Source organism: Hydractinia symbiolongicarpus, chromosome 12 (assembly GCF_029227915.1).
Source record: "Hydractinia symbiolongicarpus strain clone_291-10 chromosome 12, HSymV2.1, whole genome shotgun sequence".
NCBI classification, from domain to species: domain Eukaryota; kingdom Metazoa; phylum Cnidaria; class Hydrozoa; order Anthoathecata; family Hydractiniidae; genus Hydractinia; species Hydractinia symbiolongicarpus.
In genome coordinates, this window is record NC_079886.1 from 5,449,990 (window position 1) to 5,473,201 (window position 23,212).

General features: G+C 33.3%; 2 protein-coding genes across 2 annotated transcripts; one reads left to right on the forward strand and one right to left on the reverse strand.

The window, feature by feature from the left end:
• Positions 1-763: 763 nt before the first annotated feature.
• Positions 764-6,648, reverse strand: LOC130622667 (GDP-fucose protein O-fucosyltransferase 2-like). The gene is made up of 5 exons (XM_057438157.1): positions 5,951-6,648; positions 4,568-4,634; positions 2,181-2,490; positions 1,675-1,801; positions 764-1,281 (listed from the first exon to the last, which is right to left on the reverse strand). The coding sequence occupies exons 1-5, from the start codon at positions 6,604-6,606 to the stop codon at positions 1,119-1,121; spliced, it is 1,323 nt and encodes a 440-aa protein (XP_057294140.1). The 5' UTR covers positions 6,607-6,648; the 3' UTR covers positions 764-1,118.
• A 386-nt stretch (positions 6,649-7,034) lies between these two features.
• Positions 7,035-23,026, forward strand: LOC130622665 (uncharacterized). Its single transcript, XM_057438155.1, has 25 exons — positions 7,035-7,247; positions 7,429-7,583; positions 7,709-7,846; positions 8,513-9,400; positions 9,856-10,215; positions 10,367-10,561; positions 11,449-11,619; positions 12,006-12,291; positions 13,014-13,201; positions 13,469-13,552; positions 13,929-14,225; positions 14,541-14,693; positions 14,788-15,027; positions 15,591-15,833; positions 16,637-16,809; positions 16,960-17,239; positions 18,232-18,410; positions 18,910-19,028; positions 20,034-20,360; positions 20,656-20,948; positions 21,118-21,234; positions 21,615-21,776; positions 21,895-21,963; positions 22,274-22,494; positions 22,769-23,026. The coding sequence occupies exons 2-25, from the start codon at positions 7,451-7,453 to the stop codon at positions 22,883-22,885; spliced, it is 5,433 nt and encodes a 1,810-aa protein (XP_057294138.1). The 5' UTR covers positions 7,035-7,247; positions 7,429-7,450; the 3' UTR covers positions 22,886-23,026.
• Positions 23,027-23,212: the final 186 nt, after the last annotated feature.

The window sequence follows — 23,212 nt, forward strand, 5'->3', positions numbered from 1 at the left end:
AGTTACGACGTAACGGCACCGCGTCAATACATGAAATTGACGCCGATACACTAAGTTTGATGGTCTAATAACATGGACAACCTCCCGTTTCGGAACAGATGATAAAACAGATGATAAAATCATAAAAAAAACATCAAAGAAATTAATATTTTAAAACCAATTATTTGGCAATGGTGAAACGGATTATTGAAGCTCTGGAAAACAATAATTGCCTATCCACAGGCCATTTAACTAGTAAAATCTATATTAGGTTCGAATTTTATAACCGAGTCAATTTGCACAGGTTTTGTTAAGAGAAAACTAATTTTTAATTTTTTTTAAATGAAACAGAAATAACTTTGTTTCATTCCTTTAAATTTAACACCAAATTTCTTGCGGCGGACCAAAGTACATTTGGAATAAGATGTAGCCTTGACATGTTGACACGCCCGACCTTAATTTTACGGAACTGTCAATTTAATGACGCGTGACCTTGTGGTTACGGAGTTCGCTTCGCAATCACAAGGTCCGTGGTTCGGTCCACAGCGCGGGCATGTATAGCAAGTGCCTTTTCCACAGCTACGGGTCAACCCATGTCACGTGAGGGAAATTGGGTAGGTATTACCGGTGTATACTTAATGTATACATTCCGAACGCAGGACTCACATTAATAACAGTGTTTCCTACATTGAAGTGGCTATATCCTGTATAGATGTTCGGAATAATAATAATAATATTAGCTTCTTGTTAGGCGCTATATTTCTGAAAGGATAGAAGGAACCTTTCGCACAAGAAATTTATTTTATTTGTAGAACGTGTGCAAAACTATTAAATTGATTAAAAAAAGTAATTAAAAAAATTATTGAGAAATTACGTTACATTTGGAAATAAATAAATAAATATATGGTGAGCAAAGAACACAACCACAATTACGTGTTGGTGTCAAATTGAAAGTTGACATGTCTACCAAAAGTAAACCAAGAAAAACATTTTGTGCTGTAAAATGATTTCAAATGCTCATGGCAAACTTAAATTACCAAGGTAAAAATATAAACTTGTGCAATGCAAAATTTTAAAATGTCGTTTCTTTTGTTATCGTGTTTTATGCAAAATTATGAAACTACTTCAACACAATGGTATCATGAGAATTTAACTCTCCATTGAGTGGGTGGATGACATCTGTCAGGTGGTGATTGTTTCCCACATAAGCAGTTGTATGTTGAATCACCGCTGAAACCTAAGATGTCACGTTCTTCGTGAATGCGAAACGAGAATGTTGATTCACATGTACCCAGGAAATATCTAAAATAAATGAAAATATTGCACTGATATGAGAAGTAATTTTTATTTAATCAAAGCAACAGGTGCAACGAGAAAAAATTTAAGATGAAAACAAACTGAAATCTTAATGCAGGTTTCCACTGAAATAAAATTAGCCACAGACCAATGCGACAGTAGAATTCCTTGTTAAGACAAAAATAGTCAATCGAATTGACTATTTTTGTCTCAAGTGAAAGCCCTTCTTTATTTATCTCCGAAAACATTTCGTTTTAGGGAGAACGCATCTCCCTAAAATATAGTTACGTGGCAGTTTTAAAGGTTTGTTACGTAGGAACATTTTTATATTTTCCTTTAAAGCAAGTACAAAACAAACAATATTTCATGGGTGGCTAATCCATCACGTATAGCGCATACCGTGCATGTGCAACAATCCATTGATCTATGATAGCAATTCCTCCATCTTTGAATTTTTCAACAACATCTTTCGGACGTGGGTACATGTAAACCTTTCCCTTGATATAACTTTGTAATTCTTTAATTTCTAAAAAAAATTAGAGATACTTTAAAGGAACAAATTTTTGCGCAAGAAACTGCTCAAATCGCAAAAGTTAGGATCTGTAAAAAATTTTAAATTCGCAGTTAAAAGGCTTTCCCGTTAAGGTTTATTCTTTCACAAAATAATTTAAAATCATCTATTAGAAAAAAGTAATTCTCATTCTGTTTTGTTTTTTCATTCGTAGGATAGAGAATCTTTATTGGTAAGTTCACATGCTATTGAGAAAATAATCAACCATGGTCTACAAAAGTTAATTCTCGTAAAGTATAATTAAAATGATCATTCGCGAAAGGTAATTTTTGCGAAATATCATTAAAATAAAATTTTTAAAGTAATACTATCCAGACGAAACGCGACTCTATACCTTCATCAGTTCCATCAGTGGAAAGATATACTTTCTTTATTTTCCATTTATCTAGCAACTTTTGTACTTCAGTTCCTATTTCTTCAATTGATGGAACAGTTTCCTTGTGCGCATAGTGTGCAAAATCTCCTCTTCTCATATGTACACCGATATATGGTCCACCTAAAGCATCGCCATCTCCTGGAACTTGCTTTCTCCAATCAGGAGTATATGGTGTCTTGTCTTTTTCATCTTTCGAGTTTAGATGTTTTTCACGAAACCTGTCTCCTTCTTCTCGCAAATGTTGAGCAAAAACTAGACTTCTTCTAGCCTAAATTAAAAAAAAACACAATATAAATTTAATACTTAAAATACAGATGTTTTTTTTTATAAATGGCGTATTATTATTTCATGTTTCATTTTTTTTTAGAAGTCAAAGTTCAAAATCAAGTTGGAATATGCTTGTGTGAAAAACACAACCAGGTTTAGAGTATGCTTACTGGAGAAACAAATTAAAAAGTAAACGGTTGCATTATTGGGATAAAATTTTGCTGCTTTAAAAAAAACAGAGACAACACTATATGCGTATAAAGACAACGAAAAGACTGTCTTTTAATATACACAACAAAAGAAAAAAAAGGAGATTAAGAAATTCTCTTATCTTAGCATTAATATGCTTATAAAAAGAGAAACTTGTAGCGTAGTAAAATTTTCTTCAAACTGCTTCTTCTGCGAAACTTTTACATCTTTTTCCTTCTCCACTCCTGATGTACGTTTAATAGTAAACTGCCTCCTCTCTTTTTTTTGCATTAGACTGCTCTGAAACACCTTCTGTGATTTAACATTTTTCCCACGGGGTGGCATTCTTAAATAAATGTCACGCTAAATACAGTACTTAAGATATAATGGGCCTTATACTGATGGATATTAACCGATATTATCTATCTTAGGTATGGTTTCCCATTCCACCTCTAGGTAATACTTGAAATTAAAACTTCAATCTGTTATCTACATATGCCATAAGAACAAACGATATAAAAACATTTGGCTTCAGAAGTTCTGGAACTTTAAAACAAGTTAAGACATTTAAGGCTTCGTACATACAAAGAAATACTTAAATGCTCCTTTAATCTTCAAAAATGATAAAATAAGAGGAAAATTAGGAACAGTTTAAGAATACTTTGAGGTTTCAATTGAAAAAGTCGAAAACATTTGAAGGCTTCCTTCAGATTGGGTGTAGTCGGCACGTGTAGGATTCGTTTATATTTGTGTTTGTGAACAACTTCTTTTCTCTATATTAATATTCTGACTGTCTGTTTCAAATAGTTGCTCGCAGTTTTAATTGTTCCATCTTTTGGTAACGCTATTTTAAACTTTTCAATTCTGTCTTTCAACAAAAAGCCTCCTCTGATTAATTTTTTAAAACTTTCTTACCAAAAAGTCATGAGTAATTAACTTTTATTGTTCCCTGGATGCAGTTTTTGTTACAAATACGTGCACGACGAAGTTAAAGACAATTAACATTGCGTTATCTACATTAAAAAAAGTTATTCGCGCCTTTTCAAAGAACTTAACAAAACCAATTTACGATGGAACAACAAATTTAAAGAAGTATATATTTGCAAGTGGATTTTTTTGTTTACTATTATCCGTACGGCAGGCGAATTCCACTGAAATTATCCGTACGGCAGGCGAATTCCACTGGAATTATTCGTACGGCAGGCGAATTCCACTGGAATTATTCGTACGGCAGGCGAATTCCACTGAAATTATTTGTACGGCAGGCGAATTCCACTGGAATTATTCGTACGGCAGGCGAATTCCACTGAAATTATTTGTACGGCAGGAGAATTCCACTTGGTTATACCATGGGGTAACAACTAGTTTTATTTTATTATGATTTTTCCATCACTACGTCACAGTAATTTTATTTTGTAAGTTAACCGGTTTCCTTTATCTGTTTATGTTAGTGACATTTTTAATTGTAAAACATGTTATTTGAATTGTATGTTATTGTATCATACCAACTTTTTAAATAGATTAACAGATTCAAACAGAAGTACAGAAAAGAACAACCTACTACTTTATTATAAAAGCCAACAATCAATAATTTTATTTAAAAAACAAAATTACATCCTCAGGCTAAAAAAAAAGACAAAAACCGAAGATGTAACGGTTTAATTATGAACAAGTTTGTTTTAATAAAACTTATTGTGAATTTTAAATGTTGTTTGTTATTAAAAATTAATCTTTTAATTATAACCTTATTTCTTTATTTTTATTTATTGTTTTAACACATATTTTCACATATTTTACTACTCAACCATGTTATTAAATTTTACATTAACTTTTACATGATACATAAAAATTTAACATTTTTTAAAAAGCTGCATACTATATGCACATACCTTATAAAAATCAACTCCACCATAGTTGGTATGTAAAAGCTGCTCAAATCGATCAACTAGTATGGACCTAAAGTGAGGAAAACATTTTTTCAGTTATTAGGATGTTTGAAATTGAAATACGGAACTTCCTAATTTAACACTAATAACAAAGCCCCACAATATTTCACTCATATAACCAAATCTTTAGAATTTGGGAAGGAGAAAGATTTCAACATCCCTGCAACCAAAAGCCAATAGTTTGTTGGTTGAGAATTAATATAGACACAAAACATAAAAACATGGAAGTAATGACTTGTTGTCTTATGTTACATGTTGTTGCACTGTGGTATCTCTTACCATGCTTAATGATATTGATAAATTATATAACATTATTGTATAAGATCTTTATTTTAGATTTTTTCGTTCTTCATAAAAATGTATTACCAAATAGTTGTATGTAAATATTTGAACAGCACACTGACAATTTATGACGGAACACTTCAGGAGAGTGGATTTGTTGTTGGAATTTAGAACACAAAATAATGAATTTAATGAACTTAACCACCTATGAAGCTTTGAATAAATGATTTTTTTACAACGTCCTTGAGTGATATGGGCAATATGACCTTATTAAGCCACTGTAAGGGATTCTTGGAAATATCTCTGGGATTGGTAAAATATTTCCCAGGAGTATTCTATTAATCACATTTTGCCTTTCTCATCCTTATAAAATGTTGCTACTATTTTTACGGGGTGGCGATAAAAATACATGCCCTCCTTTTTGCAGAAAAAAACTGTGAAGTGCAACTTACTCACCTGAAAATAAATTAGGGTAAAATTTGAAGACTTAATGTATATACCATTCATCTTGTGTTGCTGTGCAAAATTACAAATTGTTATGCCTTTAAATAAATGTCTTATCAAGAGAAAGCTTTGTTGCTCTTTTTTGCTGCCACTTTTAAATTTATCAAAAAAATATGGTTACAGGGCACTAGACCCTATCAGTTTGACTTAGCAAGACAATATAACTCTTGATGATGCAGGCTTTAGTTATCAAATTATTATCTTTAACTAAATATCCTTGACTTGCATAACAGCAAAGGAAGGGTGTTGAATAATGCACTTTGTGTAGCAATTTTTTCAGAGCAACCATAATATTTTAGAGGTTGCCTGTCTTTTTTTTCCTTTATTGAGTTAAAATTAAAAAAGGAAATCTACTTTTTACAAGTCTGACTTAATATAGGTAAGTGAAAGTTAACAAAGCTGAGGGTTAACGCAAGTCATGTGAGTGAAGTTGGGTAAATGGCACACTGTGCGCCGTTGGATGTGCATGGAGTTGTCTGGTAGAACGGGTCTAAGTGGGTCTATGTAGTTTAAAATAAAAATGAAAATTTTGGTGTATACCTTGCCTCTAACTTCTTTAAAAAATCTGCTAAAACTGTAGCATGTCCTTGAGCACTGACACAATCAAACTTTTGTGAGTAAATATGTGACATACTCCAAAAATAACCTCTGAATTTTCCTGAATCATCTCTATGGTAGGTAGCTTTTTCAATGCAGTCAGCTGTTTCAATTACCTCTTTCCATCCATTCTTAAAACCATCTGGGTGACGTTGCAAATACAAAACATGGTCAATGCCATTTGAACCTATGTAGGAAATAAATTCTTCAAATTCCATGACTGGCACATACAAGTTCATACTAGATAAGTCAAAAAAGTATCTCCATGGTGTAGCCTCTTGACGTAGATACCTAGATTTCCAGTGAAACAAGTGTCTCCATGGCGGTAGAACAAGTATCCAATCTTCGCCTCTATCATTCATGAACTGAATAAGATTTGCTACGCGAACATAAACATCCCTTCTCAGATTAAAACCTTCGCCTGGATTCACATCATAAATGAGAAACCTAGTTTTTGATGTAATGTTAAGGTAATTTGAATAAAATATTGGAGATTTATTTCCTGGATCAAAAGCATCACTTTCTTCGATTTGAGCAAATGAATGGTTTAGGACAGCCAGAACAAAAATAAACATAAAAAGTAGTATTCTTGACGCCATCTTTACCCAACGTGGTATTGTTATTATGATGGAATGCCAATCACTTTATTAATACACAGGGCGCCATATGTACAAAACTAGTGAACGAGAGGGAGCATCTCGTCACCAGATCTCCTTTTTCTACAAAAATAACCCCGAAAATTATCGGGGAAAATATCGCGCCCTTATCGACTGATGACGACGGAAATGTTTTTAATTTCTATTTTGATTGGGTTTAATTAGTATATAAACTTCCATAAATATATATATATATATATACCGTACTATTATTATATTTACTTCCATCATAAAAAAGAGAGAACTTCAGAGAACACAGGACAAGGTTGCCGCGCATGGCTATTATTACTGTATCCAACTTGCCGTTGTATGCTAAAAACTCAAATCACCTGTACACGATATTCTTAACATTTAAAATTTATTTTATTTTCACACATCACACATCTGGGGGGGGGGGGGGAGTTATATAAGAACTAAAAACGTTATTCGAAATTTATAAATCTGAGCTTTTTCGAGCGTTTAAGATTTATCATACAGAAATAAAAACTCAGCATTGTTATGATTTCGCTGTTGTTGCCATACTCATTCAGTATGAAAATTCGTACAATGCCAAGACTCTATCAAGAAAGAAAGCTATAAAATTGGTAAGTTGTTTAAAGTTTTGACCAGAAATTATTAGTTAGTTGATCTTTATGGCTTAAAATTATGTCTTCATAACCTTTTCTAATTCAGAGAATAACGCAAATTTGTGAATATATCGTTTAAAGTTAAGTTTGTTTCACTCAACGTATAAACTATTATATTTTACTTTCTTACCTTTAAAAGTCATAATTTGCAGACGTAACCAATGATGGCGCCTGTACAACTTATTTGCTTGATTTTGTCCATATTAACGACAGCAACAAACTGTCTGGATAAACAAGGCATTCAACGGCTCAAAAAGAACTTCAACGATAGCATTTCAGTTTTGGATGATCGAGGTAAGATATTTTTTCGCTATTCTTTTCTATACTTTTATTTTATCCACTATGTTAAAAAGTCCATCAGTATTATTTCCTGGGTGACTGTCTACCAAAAAATTCGTAAAATTATATTTTCTTTACAGTTGATTGTAGTGTCGTCGTCGCGAGAGAAAACAACGGGTGCTTGTTGCAGGGTTTCACAGATAAATGCGTCATCCTTCCAACTTTGAAGCTGCTACAATCTGTACTGTTTCCTTATATTCACTTAGAAAAAGCTTCAGGTAGGTTGATAAAGCTACCATTTTAATTTACCATATTATTTGTGATCTGTGTTTTTTTATTTAGTAAAGCACTGGCATTGTACAATTTTCACGTTATTTGGGAGCAAGTTTTACTAAGCAGTGCTAAAAGTAAACAACAATGAAAAATCTATAATGTCCACGGCTGCATGGAAGGGGGAAAAGATGGAGCTACGCAACTTAATTATCTTTTTAGCTTTGTAGAAATACAAGCTTCAATTTATTTGCTACTATTTGAAAGAAAGAGTAAAAACAAAAGTGTTAGCAATCCACGATTCTCTCCAAACACTACATATATTGATACATAACTGGTTGTTTTGCAATAAATAATAACCAAAACATGTATAAGTCTGACATCTGAGATTGTATAAATCCATTTCGACCGCAACATATTGCTAAGATCGTCCTCACAAACAATTAAATGCCTCATTTTAAAACTGATACACACTTTGTCAATGATGTCAACAACAAAAGTGTTTTGGTATTTGCAATTTCTAGAAAACTCAAAAAAAAGTTCTACAAAAATATTGCAGAAAAGACTAAAAAAAAGATTACACGCAGTAGAGGGTTATTCAAATTGCGCTCTTGTAAGAGTCTACTGGGAAGGATTTGGCAGTGCTTTTACCAATGCTATCACTTTTTGTCTAGGTGGTTTCATCAAAAACATCAAACTTCGCGTTGAAATGTACTCTCTCAATGTATGCGACGAAACGAGTCCATTTTTTCAAATATCACTGACCAGCTTGGAATCATATGAGCTTGCCGAACGATACCTGATTGTTGACCAATTAAAATTCAATATAAGGTTCTCCACAATAGAAGGAACAGTAAACGGTCTTGCCGATGTCACTATATCACATGGTGAAGCGCAAACGATGATTGGTGGAAACAACCTCACTATTGCGCTAAATTCTGGAAAAGGAAAACGTGTATTAAATTATGAATTCGCTGCCGATGTACTGCCATTGGAAGAAATTCTGAAAAAGTTCCATTTGACAAGTTTAGAGTCCACGTTTGGTAAGGAAGTGGTAGATGAGAAAAGGTTATCCCTGTTACAATTTATTGATTTAAAAGCTGTCGGGTACTCAACACCAGGAAAAGCCTTTGAGTTTGAATTATCTGGAAACGTTAATGGTCCTGATAGTTTTTCTGCAGCTTCAAAGGTCTTTCTTATCATGCAGAAGTACACTCACGAGCTAAAAGATGTCAAATGCTTACTGTTTGCTTTACTAGAAGACCAGACCCCTCTTACGTTCTATAGGATTTCACGTTTGGGTGAAATCGATTCAAACATTCCATTTCTAAATTCAGTTGATGGTAAAATTGCATTGGTCATTTCTAATGCTGACTTTCTTGCTTTTAACAATGAGGGAATAAAGCATACGGTGAATATGTTTACAACAGAATCAAATTCAGGAAATATCGTCAGCAAAGGTTCAAAGTTTATATATAGGCTTCAACGTGTTGATGTTGATAATGATAACGATGGGAACAGCACAAGCGTTGATTCTGATGATGCGACTGAAATGTTAGAAGGTAGTAACATTCTCTTTGTTGTCTTGTCTGTTCAAAACCATCAACATCTTCCATCTGTCATGTATGATAAATCAGTGTTAGAGATGATATGATGGATAAACCAATTGAAAAGCCTGCATTTTAGGTTTTCAAGTTAATTCAAGGGAGCTTTTAAGAATAGAAAAGATAAAACGCCTTTTAAAAAATTGCAGAATATTGAAAGTAGCTGAAGTCATTAAAAAATTCCTGTCCACTTGTTGACGTCCCCCTATGGCGTTAGTATTTTCAATGCTGTGTCGTAAAATTTGTTGGTGCAATGTGTTCGTCCATACGATTTTACGATGTGCCTTTAAAATAACGAATGAATCAAGTTTAAGTACATAAGGGCCGACATAGCATAAAATAATGTCAAGAAGATGTCAATATATTTTTTCGTAAAAGCGTTATAAATAATGCACTTTTTTTTGTCATCACAGATTCTGCAAAATCTGGCTTAAAATATGAGCCAACACCAACAATGAAAACCACAACAAAACCTCTCACGACCACGTGGAAGTTAAAGACAACCAAAACAAAACATGATGGATACTCGTCAAGTGCGTTGGAGAGACAGCAAGCAACTTATCAACACAAGTCACAATCATTTCCACAACAACAACAACAACAACAACGTAAACAAAAACAATACCAATATAACAAACAATCCAATATGGCGCAATCCTATTCATACCCACCACAACAAATATGGTATCCGAATCAACGGAATTATCAACAGCGACAATACCTCAGTTACCCAAATAATGGTTACTACAATGTTAGAAGCAAGCGAGAGCCAGGTAAGCACTATGGTGGAGAACATTTGCGGATTTTCACGTTTTACTTTTTAAAATTATGAATGCTTGGTGCTCTCCAAAGGGGAGGATGTGTAGTGTACTGGTGGTATTATTTCCTTTCTAAACTCCGAATTTAACCAAAAAACGTTTTTAGGAGACAGTTACGAGAATGAAGAAATCATCAAAAATATTATGAAAAACGAAAATACATCTTCGGATAAAGAACTTTCCTTTCAGTCCGAGACGAGATATCTTGTGTTTGAAATGGAAGTAAATAAAGATTCCGTTTTGATCCAACCAAAACAAGATGTTTCTGGAAATTTTGCAGACATGATGGCTTACATATTAGGTAACTTTTCCGAAACTCCTGCTGCTACATCTCCCTATATTAATAGGCTACTTCCGTGTTCTTGCCTGTAACAAGCGAAGTGGATGTCTTTATTTACGTTTGATGTAGCCGGAAGAGTTACGTCTCAAATGTTAAATTTTCTGACGTTACGACACGACGTTAAACTAATGAAGCCATTACAATGAACTTAAAAATTTGAGGCTAAATAACTAAATAACGAGTTGGTGACGTAATTTTTCACCGCGTGGGTTTTTCGGGACAACCTGAAACCAAATTGGTTAAGTTTTTTAAATTTGGTTCCCGAACCATCAAGCCTCTCATTCGTCACCTCAATGTCTCTGTAACCATTTGTCAAAAGTACATGATCCTATACATTTTTTATCCGCGCTTCAAGATCTTTTTGGACTTTGAGTCGGCAAAATTCATAACTCGACAACATAATCCCATACTTTATTTTGATCAGCGTTTCACGTTCTACACTATATAAGCAAAATTCTTTTTGCATCTGGGTTTATAAACAAAGAACTTAAAATAAGAAGTAAAACGTACAACACTTCTAACTCTATGTCAAATGAATAACCAAAAAAAGAAAAAGAAGAAGATATTCTGTCTTAGCTTACACCAAAACTCTGATGCCAGCGTTTTGGGTTTTGTCAGAAAGTAGTTGAATACTTTTTGAGTACAATTTTGAAAGTTTTGTGCAAAAAGTTAAATTTCCTCCCTTTCTTCTGCGCGAACACTAAATGGTTCAGGGAAGTTAGTAGCACAAACTAAAGACGTCTATTTATATCAACTCTCAATATGTGCTGTATCTTAAAGTTAAAGTTCTGCAATAAAAATATATGCGTGCATATATTTCTTTAAACTGTACATGTGATAACTCATAGGTGATAAATACGCAGCAGGGAGAGATGAAGTGCCAATTAAAGAAGAAAGTGATGTGTATCTACAAAGTGTCGAGCTCTTCAATGTTGATAGTATGATGGATGTAAAGATGGATTTGATACAATCAGAACCATTAGTGGTAGCGCCAGACTTTCTCGAGTTGAAAGAAATAGGTAAGACGCTCAGTTATTATTGTCCTCCCTGTCGTTGCACAGTTTTATTTGATCCGCATCACGTGTTCGTAAGTTTAATTACCGGCTGAGTCATGCCTGAATCTATAAAAATACGTAAGACCCTTTAGCAGTACCCTTCAACTGGAGCCTTTATGATAAGAGTACAAATAGATAAAGAAAATCTTGATTTGTTTCCTTCATCTAACTTGTTTCAGACTTTTTATTTAAAAAAGTTTATTTTTTAAAATATACACAATGATTTTCGTCTTGTTGCTATATTGTCTTTCTGCTTAGTGTTTAACATGAGGATAGGATTAATATCTTAGGCGGTGGTTGTTGTTGTTGTTGTTTTTTGTTGACGATGAAATCTATTCTATTGCCCATAGGTCTCTCGGTCTCTCGTTCTATTTCTTCAAACAATAAATGGCGACTTGCTAAAGGAACTTCCAAAAACGACGAAAGCGATACAAATATAGTATACAATGTTTTCACAAAAAATTATTTTATAACTGGTCAGCTTGAAGTTTATGCACAAGACGAATTGGAAAACAAAACTAACCAAGCTCCTTTACCAACCAAATATCAACAAATCTTTCCTGAGCTGACCAAATTCCCTTACAACAATGCTACCTTCAAGATGGAGTTGAATAAAAATGGAACAGGATTCACTGTGTAAGAACTTTTTAAAACAATATATACACTAGTAGTTAGCCGGTGTAAAATCTATCGAAATTCACCCATTGCAGCGAGGTTATTAAGAATATATCACAATTGTTATTATCAGTTGAAAGCTTTTTTGCGTAGTTTAGCATGAACCGGTTTTGGCTGACAAACACACAAAGCACGGTTATCATGAGAAGACGAGAGTTATAGCTACCAAAAACTAATAGTAACTTTAAAAGAATGAAAACTAAGTTAACAGATCAATAAAAAAGTAAATTATTGTGGAAGATGTTATACACATTACTCAACCTCGTCACCAAAGCCCTTTTACGCCTATAATATGCTGACAGAAAGGTGCCGTTTTGCAGGCATACCATAGACGTAGGAGTAGTATAACTAGTTTAGCATAACTAAAATCACTTCAGTTGAAGTTCAGTCAATTATAATCACTTCAACTTTTGTTACTATTTTGTTATACAATGTTTGTATTATTATGGCTGCCCCCACATATTTGGTTTTTACCTAAAACATTACCCTACTATGCAATGACGTAACCTATTTAATTTAACTTCCACAACGTTTGTTTTCCGCAATTCCAAAAACACTGTTGCTGCAGCTTTAACTTTTGTTCTGTATAAACAAATGATAGTATCACAATTTTTAATCTAGACACTATTTCTGTTGCTGCGACACAGTTAACTTTTGTATGTATCTTTTTCTATTCTCTTCAGCATTGAAGCGGAATCCTTAATGTTTGATACGAAGAAAGTTGCGATCGAGAGTGTCATATGGAAAGACGAAAAAATTGAAGGGCTCACGACTGGTATCATTGTAAAAAATATTGACCTGAATGACTTTTTGTTCAGTCTTTACAGTAAACGTATGCTGAAGATATGTTGGTTAAAAATGAAAGAATTAGGTAGCTTTATTCATCGTCTTTTTCCCAAAAAATATTTTTAACTCTCCGGTTATATTGTAGCCTTAAAGGTACAATATTGTAAAAAATTATACATGGACAAAGGAGCAAATCTTAAGAACACAACTTGACGTTATCAATAACGTGCTCAAAACATAAAATTTGGTCCAAGTTAAAGTTTAAATTTAGATACTTTAGATATTTTTAAAGGGTGAAATTTTTATCAGTGATCAGCTTGTGTTAACACTTAGTTCTTTTTTCTTATTTTAGTGATCATTTTCAGCACGAAACAAAACAATAGTATGGACGGAATGTTTCTTTCCAACGTGAAAGGCATTGATCTGTCTAAAGATGGTAATAATTTTAGGTTCCTAACATCGAGATTCAAATGAAGGGACATTCATATCATTTTCAATTGTTTAAAACAAGTAAAGTAGATTTCTTGTACTCAAAAACTCCCCGCAATATATTGCACTAGTTGTTCACCTGTTAAGAAATCCACGGAAAAGCACCTGTTTTATGCATCTTTTATTTATGTTTAACAAATCGTAGTGGTTTGACAGCCATTTGAACAAAATATGCTCAACCTACAGCCCACCTTGATTAAGCATCCTTATGTATGTATACATAATCATTGTATACAATATACTAAAATGTACATTATAAAGCAAAAGTATACATTCCCAAAATGTGTTTTTACAAACCATAATAAAATCCATTTATTTTTCAGATATAATTGTGGTAAAGGGAAGCCTCGATGTCAACCTAAAAACCGGCTGTCTCGATGAACCAGTCTGCAATTTCATTAAAAATCACATTCTTCATGAATTATCATTAAATTTAGAGGGACGTATTTTAACCACATCGTATATGTTTACAGCAGCATTAGAAGGTGTGTCGATACCATTTGGTGATACTTGGGGAATGAGCCAGTTAATGTTAACAATTGCAGGGACAAGCGAAAAGGATTCTGGGATTACATTAGCAGGAACTATTATTCATGCAGAAACAAAGCGAATCGGAAAATGTAAGTATACATTGATGTTCGAGAAGAGTCATAACTTTATTTGTTTTTCGTCCCAGTAAATAAATATGACATTATATTGATGAAGTTGTAAGTTTTCTTTTTGTCCAATTTATCAAATGATTACAGAGCCTTTCAATGTTTTAGATTCTAAGTTTCAATGTTTTGGATTCTAAATTTCACCTCTTTAATAGCGTTGTAACTAACTCACAAAGACAAACTCACAAAGAGATAGGTTCAAAAATATCATCATCATAATAATAGGATTTATGTTTCATTGTATAATCTTTTATAAATAAATGTTCTATTCTTTCGTAGTTTTTGTTGGAGAGGATAAATTTCTAAAGCGAAATACATTAGAAATTATATTTGAAACGCCATGGAGATCATTTCTTGGGTTTCCAATGCTGACTGTAAAAGGTATGGTATCTGAAATGGATATAAGTGGAGATAAAAAGCTGAAAGACCTAGGTATGTTCTTCTTTTTTCTTTTTTCTTTCTTCTTTTTCTCCTTTTTTTCTTTTCTTCTTTTTCTTCTCACAGCGTGTCACTCTTATTTATCTAGCGTTTACAGCAACAATGGAAGTTGGCAACTCAAACACACCAATCGTAATTGAGAATGCAATTGTCGTCATGGATATGAAACGGGCGCATTCTGCAGAAAATGATGTCATATACGGCTCATTAAAAAACGTCTCAATGATTCAATTTGGAAAAGCATTCAAATCAGCGAAATTGGATCAACTGAGTCGAAAGTTTGCTTTCAATCATGAGTTAAGGGTATGCTTCACCAACAATGAAAAAGGTGGGTAAAGAATGTAGCAAACTGTTTATCAAACTCCTGTTTTTCATTACTAAATCAAAGAGGTGCTGATTTCGTTGACTTTAGTGACAACATCAACTTTTCCTCATATTAGCAACATTACGAACCTTTGATCAGAGTTATTTTTGTTAGGAAAACTCAACCATTCCGCTAACATAAAGCTGTGGAAAATGGGTTCTTGCTATTGAAGCATGTTTTTGTCCCCTGCTGGTAAAGAATAACACATCCTGAGTCTCTTGTACTCTTGTAGCGTATTACATTTTAAATTTTTACATTTCAAAAAATACTTGGGTATTAGGGACGGTTTTTGACTAAGCATACAAGTATATATAGCTATCTTCTGTTATTGCTTTCTCAAGTAACTGTTTCTGTTTAAATTATTCTGGACTATCTTTATCAGGACAGTTTACTCACACGATTGTCTCACATGGTTCTGTTGTGATAAGTGTAATTGAACAATGGTGTATAGAAGTATAGAAATAAACAAATTAGTTGCTTGCTTTTGGATTATAACATGAAAAAAGATACATATAATTTTATTTTAGGTTTTCAAGTAGAAGAATTTGGAGGATTTAAATTTGATCCAACTTGTAATGCTATAGGCAGCATCAACACATTCGCAGGGAATGTTACAGCTCAATTTACACTGAACAGAAAATTAAAAATGCGTTTTCAATCAAAACGTTTAAAATACAACGATGAAAACTTGATAATTCAGAAAAGTGAGAAAAACATAAAAGATGGACCGGAATTTACGTTTCAATTCATTGACGGCAAGAATACTACAAGTAAGAAGGTCTTGTTTACTAAAATCACCTTAATATTGGCAATCAATAACCAATGGTCATGAGTTGCCAAAAAGGATAACTATACACATCCAGATTTAGTTTTTCCACAACAAGTGTTTATCAAAATCAGCCATTTCCCAGTATCAGAAAGTGCTGCAAAGTACTTTTCTAGAAAATCACATGCATGTCTCTGTATAATAGCCATTGTTTTTTTCTACGCAATTTTATAATCATGTTATGAAAAAAGCAAACGTGGAATTTAAAGGACGGACCAACACGTGCATTTATATTTTCATACTTTTTGTCAGTGGTCAGTTGTCAGTTGTCAGTGGTCAGTTGTCAGTTGTAAGTGGTCAGTTGTCAGTGGTCGGTTGTCAGTGGTCAGTTGTCAGTGGTCAGTTGTCAGTGGTCCGTGGACAGTGGTTAATTGTAAGTGGTCAGTTGTCAGTTGTCAGTGGTCAGTGGTCAGTTGTCAGTGGTCAGTTAAAGAATAAAAAAGCAGTGGGTTTGAGGAGGTCTTACTAGAACCCACAAAAAAATAACGCAAATATGAAATAAAAAGTGATCCCTATTATTCCGACACACTCGTTTATAATTTTGCTGTACTTACAACTTGCACCCCACCCCTTTACTAAATTCATCTGTAAATTTTTTGAGGCCGAAAGCCAAGTGTTTTTTTTATTTGTTATTAGGAGTTTCAAAATAATTTACATTGATCAAAACGTCCGCCTCAAAGATCTCGCATATGTATTTTAGCAAATCTGTTTTGTCATAGCTTTTGTATAGCTGTATTTTTGTTGCAGCATCGAAAACTTCAGTGAAGGGTTATATGGAAACAGTTGGTTTTAAAGGTCCATTCAATAGTAATTTACAGAACAGTCGGTTTAGTCATCAATTTTCAGCGTATTTGTTTGATGAGGTCAAAATGTTAGTCAACATTACTGGTAAAATTGATCAGCATATGAACGATACAAAGGTAAGATTGCTGTCAATTCTGTACATTGCTTAATAACCCAAAATTTTATTTACAAAAAAATATTCTAAAATATTTAATATTCGGTAAAGAATTTGCTTTTGATAAACATAGAAGACAGACAATATTTAGATGATATTATTTTCGGTTTAGTTTACGACAAAGCTTGACCAAGTAACAGCGTTACCGGAAATTAAGCGCAAGTTACGCCATATTATCAAAAAAGAGACTGATTTCGTTACGAACAACCTTATCAGACGAATGGAACTCTTAGAAAAAGAAATTCTCAAAGTAATTAACAATATTCAAAACGATGAAATCAAATTAACATCAGAAATTCGAGAGAAAAAGAGTAATGTTTTTAAAAGAAGATTTAGTATTGAGAAATTAAATGAAGTGATCAAACAGGATTGCACAGAAAGTTGTGGAAAGGGTGAGTTGCTGCTACTATTTGTTCTCTTTGGGTTAGCTCGTTTTTCGAGATAAGAAACATGGTCGGAAACGAACAAGAAACTTTAAATCTTCTGTCTGTTAGTGCGCATTTATGTAGGGCGGCCTTAACTCTACTTGGAATAAGGGGAACATAAAATGTCCGTGGGGAATTTAAATTTAAATCATTTATATCGATCAAAATAGAAATGCCAAAATATTTCCAGAATGTCCTTAAACCTAATTTGTGTTAATAATGGCATCTTCCATGATTTTAAAATGCCTACGTCAGCAAAAAATAATTATGTTGATTTATTTATTTTGAATTTATTTGATTCGATTTTTATTTGACCAATCACCGAGCTGTGTTTGATATAGAACAGCATTTCTCGCTAATCATTGTTTTTTTTATCAAATTCCATAAGGCGTAAACTTTGAGAGTCTAGGAGCCTAAAGGCATCTAATTCACAAAGCTTAAAATGACACCTTGCAATTCTGCAAAAATTTCTTACCATGCTCTGTATAAATTAGTAGGGGGCGGATAGAAAGAGAGAAAAATGATATTTTAAGGAAATCTTGGATTTCCTAAATGAAACGATAAAAGCTTCCAAGCAGGAATAAAAATATGATGGATTTCGACTACACACAGACATTTGTCCATCATTTTTTACAAAGTATAGGTATCATCTATGGAAATACTAACCAAATGTAAACGCTTGTAACATTACACAGCAGTGAAAAATTATTTTAAATTATCATGTTACTAGTTTATCAGAAAACTAAACTTAAAATGTAGGAGATTCTTGTTTCACTTTTTTATTTGCGCCGAGTAACTCTATACTCAGTTTAAATGATCTCCTTTATTATAAATGTTAACAAATATATTATTTTTGGAAAGCAGTAATCGGTACCTTGATTGAAAACGCTATTCTAAAATTGATATAATTCTTTCTTTCTGTGATCATTAAACAGTGGACAACTTTTTGCATATTTCAGAATGTGTCACTGCACTGGATTGGGACCACGATTGTTCCACTGTCAGAAATCAGAAATTTGGATGCTTAAAATGGAAGACCTGTCAGGCCCAGGCATCGGATACTAGATGTATCGCAAAATGTGAAGCAGCAAAAATACCTGCCACCATCACTGCTCATGAAAAAAGAGATGGCATAAGGGTATGGATAATAAATATTAAAATCACACAATCTTACTCTTTGTCTTCATCAGTAGCATAGGTAAAATTTGTTCTTGCTGTACTTTGTTTGATGCTATAAAGGATTGCTGCTTTAAAAAGTTTATGTTAATTTTTATTGCTACTGTGTTATGTTCACACTCTTGCGTTTGTTTTGCGGCAGTCTTGGAGTCTTCCTCACCGTGGTTTTCCCCTGAGTATTTGTAGGCATGTGATTGGTTGGGAAAACTATTGTTTTAAAGGTGTAACTTGAGTTGACAAGATTTACAACTGTATGAGACAATAATCCATCCAAAAAACGATGTACAAATGGTTGTTCGGCACTGATGCATTTGCTCTACATAACACAAACATGATGCATTTTACTAAGAAATTTACCATTAGCTACATCACGGAGCAGTTCAATATTAGCCATCAATAACATTTATGATTTTTTTATTTACGTTAGCTCAGTGTAGACACGAACGTGTATTGTGTTTTAGTATCTTTCTGAAGAAATCATCCAGACGCGAAAGTTGGCTGGCATAAAAGACAAATTAATAAAAAAAGGTAGAAATTTACATGCTGAAGCAAGAAGGAAGACAGATTACTTTAAGGACAGGTAATAGATCATATCACTTGTTTTAAAATGGATAAATAGATGCAAACATGACATCTCGTCTCTCATATATTCTATTCTTGGAAACAGTTTAACGCAATTGCTCCGGCATGAAGAAGAAGATCTAGAAGTTGATATACTAGTGTTAAAATAGTTAGCTGTTTCTTCATGTAATACACAACTCAATATAACATACATCTTTCCATAATGTAACAGCTATGAACTGATAGCTATTTTCAATCAGGTTTACGGGAAATCCGCTGCGCTGATTGGCTAAAAAAGCTTCACTACAGGCATTATACAGCACGGTATAACTTAACCTCATAACAACCAAACTACATTACTATAAATGTAAACAAACAACTTCGCCAGAGAAACAGACTCAAATATCAACTTACAGTAAATCCAAAACTTCGCATCACTTCGCCAGTAAAACAGCAATTCAACAGATAATTTTAAATTCACTGCGTTTTTAATATCAACATTCATCGCAACAATAAGCGACAAGCGAAACAGCGTCGAATTTGTGTGATAGACTCTTCTTCTAACGAAGAATTAAACTTTGGTTTAAAAAACGTTTAAAAAAATTCGATATATGGATATTCGAATGTTTTGTGTTCCTTTTGTACATGTATTTAAAAAATTGATACAATAAACTTCAAACCGAACTTTTTCTTTTTTTTTTGAATCTTTAGATAATTATGCTGGTTTCCAAAAACCCAAACAAAATAGCTATCAGCTGATAAATACAACATGAACTGTTTGATCTATCTCTTCTGTTAAAAATATTTCCCTCGGTCACCGCATCGACCTCGCAAGCTCGGTCTATACTTTTGACCTCGGGTAATATTTCTCGGTATAGATAGATAAACAGTTTATATTGTATTACATTGTACACAAAACACAAAGCAACACGCCGCTCCATATAACACGCAGCTCAACCATGCTCAAAAGGATATTTACAACCCTAATGAAACAAACTATATTCTTAATAATATTTTTATACAGGTTATACTTCTTGACAAGCATCAACCCATCAATAAAAGCCTTATTTTCCTTCACTACACCCATGACGCCTGCATCATCGCAACAGCTTTCCAATATGACGTCACCGTGTTTGTATTATGACGCCATCGAATACAAATTTCTTAGTCAGACTTATACGGTTAAAAATAAAGAGATATGCATGAATGGAAATTACTTCAGAGATTTAGCTGAGGTGATATTAGAAGGAGTCGGTAAGGGGTTTGGACAGCTGCCTGAAATAAAAGATGAAATTACAAAAGACATTATAAACTTACAGAATAATTTGAATACATTCAAAGAAAAATACAGGTAGATAGCTACATTTTAATCCTTAAATGCCTGGAAAATTAGAAGTATAGCGGAGTGGGATACTTTTATTTTGCTGTAACAATGGCCGCATTTTGTCTGTTCAAATTAGTTGGGGCAGCAAAAATCCTCAGACTGGCGAACTCGTTGATTCTTTCATTCTTCCACGACTAGTTTACCTATGAGAGTGTCTACCATTTTGTAAATAGATTTTAACATTTTCAGCAGAAACTTAATTTTTTGTAGAAGAATATACAAAATAAACGTTTCTAATAAATAAATCCCACTCAACTTTTAGTAGGCAGTTAGAAAGAGAGAAAGATGAAGTTAATGGAGATGAAGATGATGATGATGATGATGAGGATGACGACGAGGATGATTATAAGGAGGAAAAGGAGGACAAAACAAACTCCGGTCAAACAAAAAGGCCATCTGAAATACCAATGGAATCTTCCAACATAACAGGAAGTGTGTTTAGTGACGCGTTTCCGCTTTATCAAGCGTCCAAAAGGAGTGAAGTAACAGACGAAGACGAAAACAAAGAGATATTAGAAGCTACCGAAGCTGATATAGCTCATTACGTCATCAAAGGTAACATCTAACGTAGTCACCGAAGCATGTTCTTTAATTTCAATTGTAAATAACTAGTAAGTCTGTGGTAAAATAGTGATCATATTTGGTAATATTTAATACACTATTTTCAAGTATTTATTGAAAGAATACAACAGACAAAATAAAATCTATGTTTGCTTTTCAACAGGTTCAAAAACATTCGCTGCGTTCGAAACAGATGCACCATGGATATATATGAACAAAAAACGTGGAATAACCATACCAGCCCTGGGAATGCTCTCCCTCAAAAACTCCTCCTTTGATGGTAAATATATTACCTCTTACAGTCAAAAATTTTTGATAACAGCACTAAGCCTTAGTGCTCGTTAGTGCTCGAAAAACAGCACTAACGAGGGACAATGAGCACCGAGGAGCGTTGATTCTCACTTATGAAAAAAAACACGAGATATCGCGCATTAGTGCTCTTTAGTGCTCTTTAAAGTGCCAGGTGAGAAACAAGCTTAAAAATCTTTCATAATCGGTCAATAAACCAATGCCAGCAATATTTCTTTAACATCTTTTTGGTAAATTAGTGTAAAATTACTTGATTAAAGTATAACAAAACTAAATAGGACTGTTAGTAAGGATATTTTAAAAAAAAGTTGCCACGACAACAGACGTCACGTCATAAATTGTAAATTGTAGATCATTGCACCAAAAGAAACGACGCTATTGAACACTTCGAAGATCTGGCGAGCAGTCTGAATGACATCAAACTGGCTTATGAAGAAGGAAAAACATCCTTAGAAAAAGAAAGAACCCGTCTTTTAAATGACAGAAGAGATGTTGATGATGAAATCACAAATGGTGCGTATTGTTTAAAAATTCGATTTATGTTTTCTTCTTTATTTTCTATGGAATGTAAAGTTATCAAATTTCTGTCTCTTTGTTCTATTAAACGATAAAAAAAAAAATTATCATTTAGCCAAAAATTCAATACAGTCAATCCTGGAAAGAAATGATATGATCTATTGGTTAAAATCATACAAAGACGGTCAGTCTGCTTTTTATTAGTGTGTAATTATTTCGTGTAATGTTTACTAAAGGTTATGAAAACATGGCGGCCTTAGTTAAACTTTTTTCTTTTTGAATTTCGTAGGAAGTTTTAACAAAGTAAAAAGGAAAGTATCAAATTTGATGCAAAGTGGATTGATTTTAAAACTCTCTCACAAAACTTCCAGAGTTTCGTCATTTAGAATTGAGCCTTGTTTATCTAAAAGCTTTAGCCAATTTACAATAAAAGTTTCGTAATACTGACAAAAATGCTGCGTGGATATCAGGCGATATTTTTACGATGTTTTTAGGAATTACTGAATATCTCGAGTCTGCAAAGAAACAATTGGAGCATCAAAATAAAGTGAGTTTGAAATATTGGTTGACGCAGCTGGATTCTGCAGTCCGAGCGAATATCGCACGTACATCAGTAAAATACTTTGAAAAACTGAGACTTAATGTGGTTAAATCGAATTATGCAGCTAAACGGAGCAAAATAGCTGGTGAAGAAGCCTTAGATAGTGTCACAAAGGTTAGATACTTGTTGTTAACAATAATGTTAAGGGATATACATAAAGGACGTCCGTACAATTTGTCGAGTTTTTACCCTCTCTTCCCCCTTGTCCACCTGTCTGCTTTTACTTAACAACAAAACAAAAATTCGGAATAAATTAAGCTATTATTTTATGACAAAACAAGCACTGTTCGTTAGAAAATTATCTTGTTTACAGGCAATTTTATACTTCCTAAGACATAAAACTATATTAAATAGGTGGACTCCTGGTGTGTTAAGATTATTTTTTTAGGAGTTCATCACTATTGCACAAAAAGAACTATCGCTCTCCGAACTGAATGGGAGGCTTACAAAGATCTCAAAACAGCTTGATGTTTTTAAACGTTCGTCTCTAACCTGCGCACCATAAAAAGACTGCAGAAGTTATCCTTACTATTCTATCTAAATAATGCGTTGAATCTTCAATTTTTTTAAAAGATCCAGAAGAATCCGAGTTTTTTTAAAATATCTAAACTTTGTATATAAATTTAAAAAATTGAAAATATTGAAAGCTGTGTCAATGTTAGAAGAATATCTTAAAGCTGTAAAAAACAACATAGTCACTCTGCAACCGTTGGAGAACATATGTTTTTGGGTGACACAGTCATATTTTATATTGGTCCCTCGATTATCTGCCTCTCGTGGTACACCCGCTTTAATATCAAGCTACTTACATTTTTTATCTTCCACATCGTGC